General features: G+C 33.2%; 1 protein-coding gene across 1 annotated transcript; it reads left to right on the top strand.

Moving 5' to 3' along the window:
- The first annotated feature begins 651 nt into the window (after positions 1 to 651).
- Positions 652 to 7,986, top strand: LOC107587867 (inositol polyphosphate 5-phosphatase K-like). Its single transcript, XM_016275829.1, has 12 exons — positions 652 to 821; positions 1,181 to 1,264; positions 3,051 to 3,155; positions 3,270 to 3,378; positions 4,398 to 4,514; positions 4,635 to 4,810; positions 4,933 to 5,044; positions 5,197 to 5,306; positions 5,725 to 5,751; positions 6,515 to 6,566; positions 6,667 to 6,771; positions 6,952 to 7,986. Exons 2-12 carry the CDS (start codon positions 1,191 to 1,193, stop codon positions 7,030 to 7,032), a joined length of 1,068 nt encoding a protein of 355 aa, XP_016131315.1. The 5' UTR covers positions 652 to 821; positions 1,181 to 1,190; the 3' UTR covers positions 7,033 to 7,986.
- Positions 7,987 to 11,172: the final 3,186 nt, after the last annotated feature.

The following is an 11,172-nucleotide window of genomic DNA, read 5'->3' as shown; positions in this document are numbered from 1 at the left end:
AAAAGCAGTAATTAAAGCATATAACACTAAGGAGTGGCAACAATGAATGGGATACAGGAAATACAGGACGTCAACTTTATGAAATACAGCGAGATGTAGGAGTCGTGAGAATAATTAAAAGAAGCACCAAAAAAATATTCTAACAAGATTAAGGGTTGGGCATACTATGCTGAATAAAACCTTAACAAATAATAAATAAACATCCAACAGGATTATGTGAGCACTGTGGAATGGAGGAATCAGTAGAACATGTTATTTGTATTTGTCAAAAGTATACTAATGAATGAGAAACAATGAAGAATGAACTTAGAAAGATGGGAGTGGATAACCTAAAGCTTAAAAATATATTTACTTATGGACTAGAAAGTTTATTTTTGTATCTTAAGAGAACAGAGCTGATTAAGAGAATTTAGTGGGGAAATCTTCTTGAGGCAAAGAAGTAAACATTTTTTATTTTATTTAGTAATTATTTGGTTTTTTTGTCCTCTTATTATGAAATGGTAAACTCTGGTTCACACTCAAATACAGTAGGTGGCGATAATGCACCTTAACATTGGTGCTACCCGCCATAAAACCGAAGAAGAAGAAGATGAGTAGCGCCCATAGACTGTGGTAGCGCCCCTAGGACTTTTATTTTGTTTCCAGCATCCATGCACTGTTCTGTTGAGTGAAGTAAGTTTGCGTGTAGATTCACACACTCCCTCTCTCATGTAAATACAGTGCACAGCTCGTGATGTTACGGGATATTTTTTGTCTCCACTAATTGTTTAACACCACAGAGACTTTGAGACTGCGGAAGCGAAGACAACGAGGTTTAGCAGGTAGTTTGAATACTGTTTCAAACATATTCATCCTAGATTTTCTCATTAATACGTTCCATCATTTTTGTCATTTCGGCATGTAACAGTTACTGTGATATGATAAGTGTTGCATTAATCTGTACTGAGAGTATTCCATGCAACATTATTTTGACACTGGCTATAATCCTGACGTCATACTCTATACTTCACATTTGTATTTTTATTATTATATATACACATTATGGCTTGTCTTACACGTGTTGCATTAACAGCACCGATGCTGAGCTTTGAAAGAGAATATTAGTGGTTTTATTCGGATGAATTTGGATGCACATGAAATGCAAAGCAGGTTGCTGAGAAAAGCATGGTATGTTTGACAGGTTGGAGAAGATGGAGGACGATTTGTCACAGGCTTTGAATTCTGTCAGTCTGGAGCAGAAAGACAGCAAGATGGACACTTTTGGGTAAATATCCCATCTTATTCTTTATTTAGCATATGCTTTCTTATTCTAAACTATTGATATTGTATTTTACTATTGCAAGTAAAATGCAATAGTGCTCAAGAGTCACCCCGTTTGGGCTTTAATCCTACAACCATTATTGGATGGATTTCCATCAAAAAGTTTAAAGCAAAACTAAGATTTTAACATATTCTGTCATTATGTCAATGTGCTGATATAGCTATACAATTATCCATTCAGATTTTCTTCTCATGGAGCACAAACATTGTTGTAAGTTTGTCACAAGGTTGTCAATTAAAGACCTAAAGCGCTTTTTTCTGTTTCAACATCCAGAATTCTAGAAGGTGAACAGTATAGTCTCTTGTTCGCTGAAATGGTGAACGCATGAAGCAGGGATAAGCTCATTGGGATTAGCTTTCTTAACACACTTTGGTTATACAACAGGTTTCTGTTCATGTGGGGGATTTCGGTTGCTTATGGAAAACCAAACTGTTTTACGGTTCCATATTTTGGCCTCTAGTTTCCTAACTATACAGTCAAAAATAAAAATATACTTTCTATACTTACCATGATGCAAGAATGTTTATTTATCACAAACTGTGTGTGTGTGTGTGTGTGAAATAGCTTATTCAGGACAGTACTAAATAAAAAATAGTATGCAATTTTTATGATCCCTCTTATTTTGTTTCAATTATTAACAGTTTGCACATTCAGCAAGGGGTATATAAACTTATGAGCACAACTGTATATGTATATATATGAATATAAGATGTATTGTCACATACTATAATTATATAAAATAAATGATAACATATGATAAATATGATCAAATAAACAAATATAATTAATAGCATGAAAATATCAGAAATAAGTATTGATGTCAGAGAAATAGAAATAATTAGCTATTTATTTCTAACAGTTAATCCAGTGTATTGTTTAAATGGCATACTGAGGAACACGTTTGTAGTTTAGATTGATTGTGTTGGGTGGGTCACGTAGGACCTTGTTAAACCAGATTAGGGATTTCATCTTTAAATCTAAAAGTTCGCCTACACTACAGCCTCCTTTTACTCCCCCTACAGCCTATATCACACATTTTATTGTATTATTCATTATTGGAACAACTGACTTTGCTTCCCTGGAACTCAAGACGAAATATCTATCAAGACACTCAGGTGCAATTTTTTTCACGTGACCAGCCACTGTCGCTTAGCATGGAGGAAATCTCTGAATATTTTAGCGAAACCCTGCGATCGCGCTCCGACAGTGTGGCCAGCACCGGCACAGAGTCCACCAGCAGCCGTCTGTATGTGCGACAGCGTCTGGCTATGCTCATGACCTGCGTGGATGATCTGGACCCTAACGATAAACTCAACGCCCAGGTGGCTAAAATATTAGATTAGGCTTTTCTCGTCTGCAGTCCGACCTAAGAAAGACCAGTTCAGGTTTTGTTTTCTATCTCTCTTGTTGTCAAGTCTGGCAGACCTAAACCTGACTGCAGGTGTCCAGCTTGGTTTCGTGGCGACTGTGCACCTTTCTATCTGTTTTTCCAGAGAAATCAACGTTTCAGTGTATTTGAGTTAATGATCTTCAGGGGATGAGACATTTTAAACCTTAGATGTTAGCCTGTGGTTCTTAAAAATGGTTGAACGGATTGAGCTGTTTAAGATGGTAAGCTGCAGTGTGATATGCTTAGAATTTCTTGAATTGGTGTTATTGTTAATCTGAGCAGTTATGTAAGGACAGGAGTTACACAAGCAGAACTATTATTTCTTTCTTTTACTCACAGGCTGTACGTCGTCACGTGGAATGTGGCCACAGCTGAGCCTCCTGACGATGTGAACTCTCTGCTTCAGCTCAACTCCCCGAAGAAAACTGACCTCTATGTGATCGGGTGAGTTTCAGTATTTGAAAGCGAGAGACAGACCATAAAGTAAATAATGACAGTTATCTTACCTCAAGAAGTATGTGGTCTGAGTGTCTTAACACCTGTGATGCTGCTGTTCAGGCTGCAGGAGGTGAAGGCTGCACCTCTCAAGTTTGTCACAGATTTGGCCTTCGAGGATTCTTGGAGTCACCTCTTCATGAACACACTGGCTCCATTGGGTTATATCAAGGTGCTGACTCATACAAACATGCTTTTGTTCATTATCATACTAATTATGTGATAGTATACCACTGATTTCTTAGTCAGTGATTTATAGAGCAGCTCTGACAGGTATACATGAATGGGAAATGTTATTATTATTATTATTATTATTGTAAATGTTAGGGTTTAAAAAGAAAAAAGATATATATTTATAATATATTATTATTTATAATATATTAAAATGTGTATTTTTAATAACATAATTTAAATATGTTAATATAATTACATATATATATATATATGTATATGTGTGTGTGTGTATATATATATATATATATATATATATATGTATATATACTTTAATTACATATGTGATTACAATTATTTAATCATTTTATATTTTTAATGTGAATTATTACAATTTATATAATTATATATTTAAGGTTAAATAAGAAATAATGCATTTAAATCATTGAAATGTATACAATTTAAATTAAATGTAATTATATACATTGTAATATAATATAATTTATAATATACAGTATATACATTATTTCTACTTTTAATTACATTACTACATTTGACTTAATGAACCTATAATGAATTAATAATGAAGTTGGTATAATGAACTTGGTTACACTTTAGTTTAAGGACCAGTTCTCACTATTAACTAACTATTAACTATGACTTTTGCCACGATAAACAACTAATTTTCTGCTTATTAATAATTAGTAAGGTAGTTGTTAAGTTTAGGTATGAGGTGGGATTAAGGGATCTAAAATATGGTCCTGCAGAATAAGGCATTATTATGTGCTTTATAAAAACTAATAAACAGCCAATATGCTAGTAATATGCATGCTGATAAGCAACTAGTTAATAGTAAAAATTGGTCCTTAAATAACATTTTACCATGAACTTATAATGAATAAATATCATCTATAATTACAATTAAATGTGTTATTTATTAAATCTATTATAGTTTATATATTTAATATAATATAAATATTTAATTTAATTATATAAATGTATTTATTGTGGCCCATTCAGGTGTCCTCCATACGGATGCAAGGTCTGCTCTTGCTTTTCTTTTCCAAGCTGGAGCACGTCCCCTTTATCAGAGACATTCAGGTCACTTACACACGCACAGGACTCTATGGCTACTGGGTAAGAGTATGGAAATGCAAGTTAGTTGTAGTTTTGAGAGCAACTTTTGATAAACCTAATGAAAATGTAACAAACATTTGCTGTGCAGGAAAATTCATCCTTATTTTCTTGAAATTAAAGGGTAATAAAGGAGGCGTGTCCATCCGTCTGTCCTTCTACGGTCACATGCTCTGCTTCCTGAACTGTCACCTGACCGCCCACATGAACTACGCCTCTCAGCGGGTGGATGAGTTCGAGTATATTCTAGATGCTCAGACCTTTGACACCAAAAACACACCACGCATTTTGGATCACAAGTCAGTCCCGGTCATGAATAATAACCACATAACAGTCTTCTGTGAATGATTTAATTTGGCTGATTGTGTTCTTTATTCCTTATCATTTATCTACATTGCTCTTTATTGCAAATTAATTCTAGAGTGGTGTTCTGGTTTGGGGATTTGAATTTCCGTATAGAGGACCACGGGATGCTGTTTGTAAGGAACTGCATCACCAGCCAGCGTTATAATCTTCTTTGGCCTAAAGATCAGGTACTGGTCAATAGATGTAGTAACAATGTCTATACATGCAAATGAAAAATGTAGTAACATATCAATCGTATATTTGCCGATCCAGAAATAGTAACTCACTTAATTTATGCAATAATGTTAGTTTGTGTCTGTGCATGTCAATATCTCACCAGCTCACCATGATGAAGCAGAAGAAAGCTACTTTGCAGAAGTTTGAAGAAGGACCTCTTGACTTTCAGCCCACCTATAAATTCGATTTGAACTCCGATAACTATGACACAAGGTAAATGACACAACTTATTACAGTACATCCTGCTGTATTTTGTAGTCATTGGTTTTAAAGTCAATAAGACATTTTCTTTGCTCAATCATGGTCTTTTTGTGAATGATAATTGTGGCACATTATTCCAGAATGTAATGCCTTTGAAATTCTATTCATTTTACCTTATTTTTAATAAGAAAAGAAAATACCACTTTTCACAACACAGCCAATTCCTGATGGATAAAATCAAGTCCTGCTCAACTTTTTGTTTCACTCATACATATATTTCTATTGTGGAATTAAAATGGATTTCATGTTGACTTTAATTGCAGTACATAGCAATAGTAATCCCCATAATATCCTGAATCTCCCGCAGCTCCTCCTTCAGGGCTGTTTTTAACTGTCAGATGTTCACAGATGCTCTTTTTCACCCCTGCAGGGTACAGAAGACATGGTTTGGTTTTAAGTAAGCTTTCAAATTCCCATGCGCTTCCTAACTTAATCCTTCCTACCCTGCTTGTCTAGCATTCCACCAGCATTCCTTTCCCTGTTTGTAGCATTCCGCCAGGCAGCGGAAAGCCTTTTTTTTTTGCCCTAGAGCTGACAGACCTCATTCACACTTTAATGAAGACCAGTGCATTGTGTGCCGCTATCCCGTCCTGTAACACCAATTCATCTATGAAGCACCGTAAATAATCAATTAATAACAGCCATATAGATCCAGTCTGTGTTTGGATGTAGTTGTTGTTGTGTGTTGCAAAGAGTTTTGATGTGTAAGTATCGATCAGCTGTTGTTCAATGCTGTCGGTTCTAGTAGCTGTTCAGATCTTTGCAACACACATGGTTATAAAGCATGTGGACGACTTGGCCTGCTTAGTGAAAATGCTTTTTGATCTACATGATGTATTTATGCTGTCCATAAGGAGATGCAGCATGACTGAACTCATATAAACTCCTTATATTTTTAGAGCAGTTGTTTTCACACTTTTTAAACATGGGGACCTACAAAATATGATGCTCTTCTTGTAGGGGACCAACTTCCTAAAATGTTTAGTAATTTAGTTGACTAAAATATAAAAATATAAAGGCCACTACCTAAAGTTTGTTTTTTAAAGAATTCACTTTTACTCCCCAAGGAGCCATATATTTTGGGGGGAAAAAACAGTATAAACAGTAATATCAAGAAATTATTACAGTTTAAAATGTCTGTTTTGTATTTTAATATATTTTAAAATCTGGGTGAAGGATGACCAGGTGTCTTTCACTGATGAGCTCTTTCAAGTATGCAACATTTGCAGTCTATGTTGCTTTAAAACTGTCAAATAATTTGTTTTTGTCACATAAGCAACCAAGCAGTAAATGATATTTTCTCTGATCACAGGTTTATGTGAACAAAGATGAAATCCCTGTTCTTGGGGGAGAATGTGTGCTGTGCTATTACAGCAGCAACTTGCAGTGCATTGTGGGTATTAGTCAACCTTTTAAGGTGAGTAATATTTTACTTCTATATTTCATGCATACATAATAATACCACTGTGCATATATATAGAGAGAGAGAGAGGGAAAGAGAGAGTATATACAGTATATTATATAGTATTTTTATGTATAAATATATCACTATTATGGCTTTTGAAGGGTTTTCTGTTGTTTTTCAATTGATTTAAAGGTGCAGGAATCCAGAGCGGCGATTGAAGAGGGTTTAGTGCCTGAAAATATCAACGGACTAGATGAAACAGTATCCAGTTAAGACCAGGTTTAAAGTGCACGTTGGTTTATACGCTGTCATATGCAGCTCAGATGTCAAACCAAACATGCCTGCGAATTCAAACAAGTGCAATTTTAATCCAAAATTGATTTGAGGTTTTACTGGTATGTGATACAGTGTATACAGTGTTTTTTTTTATCCAAGAAATATTACAAATTAAAGCCAGTATATTTTAAATCGCAGCCAGTTGATGGGACCAGTCCCAAATCGATTGTGGTATCTTAAGTAAGCACATTTAAATTTGTACTGTAATCATTGAAATCGATTCTAAAAAGTCTTTCAAAAAAGGTTGTTACAAATTAAGAAAATCATACCCATAATGTATATTATTTAATTCATTATTTAATGAATAAATTCACATTACAGCCTTACTATTACCACATTGTCTCAAAACATTCAGTATACATTTATCTTGTAAAAATTTTTATAAACAAAATGTTTTATCAGTCTACTGTACTTCAGAATTTGAGTGTTTATGGTTACTGCTACTGTTGTCCTTGCGTTCTCATTCCGTTCAAACTTATGCAGTCTGTTACACTGTCAAGAAAAGGCTGCATTTGCACAATTTATTTGAGTACTTTTATGGCACGTTTACTTTGTGGATCTATTTATGTCTATAACTCATGCTGAAGTGGTATTATAATAATATTTGTGTCTCACTGAAATTGAGTGTGAATAACTGAAGGATGTGCAGAAATGACCAAGTGTATTTTGTGGTCAGTACAGTTTGATCTAACTTTCATGTTAAGTATAAGCAGACCGTGCTTAAACATATTTGTCAAAACCAATTATGCCCTCTTTTGGCTTAAGAATGTGCTTTTGTTATAATGTTAGACTAATGCTAATGTATAAATAGAATGTATTTGTATCAAATTATAATGTATAAAAGGAAAAAAACTGTAAGAAACAATTCCTCTGTAAATGAAGAGCTTTTTATTTTTTAAACAACTACAAATGCTTACTGATGACATGAAATAAATGTTGTTTAAATGAAAAATGAAAACAGTTTGTTTTAATGATTTGATTGATTATCCTCATAGCAAAGTACTAATTAACTACGAATAGTAATGACAGCAAGGCTGATAAATAGAGATCCTGTTGATAAATTATTACTAAATGTATGTCATTTTTAAAAAGATTTTTACTATGTTTAAAATCTTTTCATCTGTTAATTTTTTCGAGCCTCTTCATGATTCTTTCATGTTAAGTATAAGCAGACTGTGCTTAAACATATTTGTCAAAACCAATTATGCCCTCTTTTGGCTTAAGAATGTGCTTTTGTTATAATGTTAGACTAATGTTAATGTATAAATAGAATGTATTTGTATCAAATTATAATGTATAAAAGGAAAAAACTGTAAGAAACAATTCCTCTGTAAATGAAGAGCTTTTTATTTTTTAAACAACTACAAATGCTTACTGATGACATGAAATAAATGTTGTTTAAATGAAAAATGAAAACAGTTTGTTTTAATGATTTGATTGATTATCCTCATAGCAAAGTACTAATTAACTACGAATAGTAATGACAGCAAGGCTGATAAATAGAGATCCTGTTGATAAATTATTACTAAATGTATGTCATTTTTAAAAAGATTTTTACTATGTTTAAAATCTTTTCATCTGTTAATTTTTTCGAGCCTCTTTTCATGATGGAAAAATAAATGTCGTCTGCCGACCTCTAGCGTTAAAACGTTTCGTTGCCATAGCAACAGTGTGTTTACTCGCCGGCAGATTGTCAGCAGTGGTGTTTTGAGTTGCAATACATAAGCATTTATATCTGACAGGTAAGACGCTTTATTTACGTTTAATGTTTTAATCCTACTTCATGTTTATTTAGTTTAAAAAACGCTGAATGGATTGTCTAAGACAAGAGTTGATGGGCAAAACAGTAACGTTAGGTTTTACAACAGTTAACTGAAATCCTTACAGTTATATCTAAATAGTCTGTATTTTGCTCTTTTATGTATTACAGTCATTCTTGAGACGTGGTACAAAACAGGTCCAGCAAGGGTAACTGCTATTAGGCTTAAACATACTAATATTTTTAATTGTAAATGTCATGAGGGATTAATAATAGAATGTATTTAACACAATTATCACCTTCAATTAAATTATCTAATTATTATAACAAATCTGTGTTTCTTAATGTCCTCTCACTAACTTACATCTAAAACAGGGTGTCCACAGAGAAGGGTTCAAGCATTCATATGCAATAAAATGGATAAAAAAAAAAATTAATGTTGAAAAAGAGCTTGTTTTATCAAAAGCAACACTTAATAATATCTCCTATCAAAGCAAGGTTGTTTTTAATGACACATGCATGTTTAATAAGATTTTAAAGTTGCGTCCCCACTTTTTGTCAACATCGTCAGACATTCAATAAAATGTAATAAAATCAGGGAATATCAGGGCCAGCTGTCACCAGTGTTGCCAACTTAGCAATTTTGTAGCTAAATTGAGCAACTTTTCAGACTACCCTAGCAACTTTTTCTTCCAAAAGCACCTAGCAACAAATTTAGCAATTTTAAACATTTATTTGGCAACTTTTAGCAGCTTTTGATAAGGACTCGGACAATAAAAAGGCACACATTGTCCATCCAAATTACACAAAAAGAGGAAACCACAGACGCCTAGCAGTACACACATCACGAGAATTGAGTTAGCTGCTATTTGCAATTGTTCAATTTAATAATAATTGAATAATTTGATAATTGAATAATTGTTCATTTATGATACACTTTGTTAGTAGCTTGTACCTGCGATTGTTGATCAGTTAGTACACTGTACGAAAAATGGAAAATCTTTCAGGACATTATCCATTATCCATCATCCTTTGTAACCTTGTAACCCGAAAACACAATGCGTAATTTAAAATATACAGGTAAAAAAAACATTACGGAAAATTCTTTCATGTTAACAGTAGATTGTGCCTTATTTTTACAGACTTTTCTTAAGAGTGTAGCATACTAACTAACTACTAATACACTGCTTAAAGCATAATTATTGAGAATGTGTGTTTACTAGCTACTAAAAAAACTTAAATTGTAATCATTTAAAAATGTGTAAGTTTTCAATAATTCAATGTATTTAAAAATACAGTTATGTATATTTTAATATTATATCATGCATATTATTTTAAAAACAAATCTAAATGTACATATATAAAATATATTTTTTGCTGAGGTTTGATGATGTGACAATTTTGCGTCGTGATTACGCAATGACGTCATTGAGCAATGACATCACAACGTCATTTAGCAACTTTTAGCAACAAATCGACCTTCCTTTAGCAACTCTCTCTGAAAACTAGTTGGCAACACTGGCTGTCACTCTAAAGGACCCCCTTGCCACAGTTCACCTCTGCAGCAGAGTACATCAGTGTCAGACAGGCTCTGCTAAGTTTTATAGTTTTAGAATATTTTAAATCCTAATGTTAATATTTCCTTTGTCACAGCCATGATATGTCAACACCATCTTCCAATTTCTGAGGAAATTATTTGAAATATTTAGATCATTTTATTCTCCTGAAGCAGGTTCCATTAGCATCTAGCATCAACAGAAAAAAAATAAAATGGCTACCACATGAAATGACAAATTTGTCAACACCGTCAGATGTCACCACCGTAAGATTTTGTGTTCCAGTGATATATCAAAATACTTAAATGCGACTCTTGAATAAAAGCTTTATAAACAATAACATACTCACTGTTTGTTGTGTTTGTTTTAATACAGCAATTGACTGATTCAGTGTATTTGATAGTTAAAATGACTACAAATTCAGGTTTTCGTCACCACCGTCAGATGTGTCAACTCCGTCAGTTGAATATTTTGATAATATTTCATTGATGATATTTTATATTTGTTATGGAATTGTCGGTCACGTGTGAAAGTGTAATCTGTCTGCTAACACGAGAATGTGTTTTGAAATGTTAAAAACGTCTTGAATGCTGTTAAAGATAAAGTTGAAATTATATTACACAGTCCAAGGTAAAAAAAAAATCACATTTTGTTAAAAAAGAGAAAAGTTGGGAGGTTGTATCAAAGCATTGCTCAGTAGCTTAGTACATATAAGATACATAAATGTAGTTTCATTTGTCTGAGTACAAGGTTTTATTTTTT

This window comes from Sinocyclocheilus grahami, unplaced genomic scaffold, assembly GCF_001515645.1.
Source record: "Sinocyclocheilus grahami isolate Dianchi unplaced genomic scaffold, SAMN03320097.WGS_v1.1 scaffold6.1, whole genome shotgun sequence".
Taxonomy (NCBI): domain Eukaryota; kingdom Metazoa; phylum Chordata; class Actinopteri; order Cypriniformes; family Cyprinidae; genus Sinocyclocheilus; species Sinocyclocheilus grahami.
Note: the sequence above shows the minus strand (reverse complement) of the source record. Positions and strands in the feature narration are given on the sequence as shown.

Bases quoted from the DNA above. Each gene is read 5' to 3' on its own strand.
- LOC107587867 (XM_016275829.1), top strand. From the start codon at position 1,191: ATGGAGGACGATTTGTCACAGGCTTTGAATTCTGTCAGTCTGGAGCAG. The intron at 3,156-3,269 runs GTGAGTTTCAGT...GCTGCTGTTCAG, and splicing joins ACTGACCTCTATGTGATCGG to GCTGCAGGAGGTGAAGGCTG. The intron at 5,045-5,196 runs GTACTGGTCAAT...ATATCTCACCAG, and splicing joins TTCTTTGGCCTAAAGATCAG to CTCACCATGATGAAGCAGAA.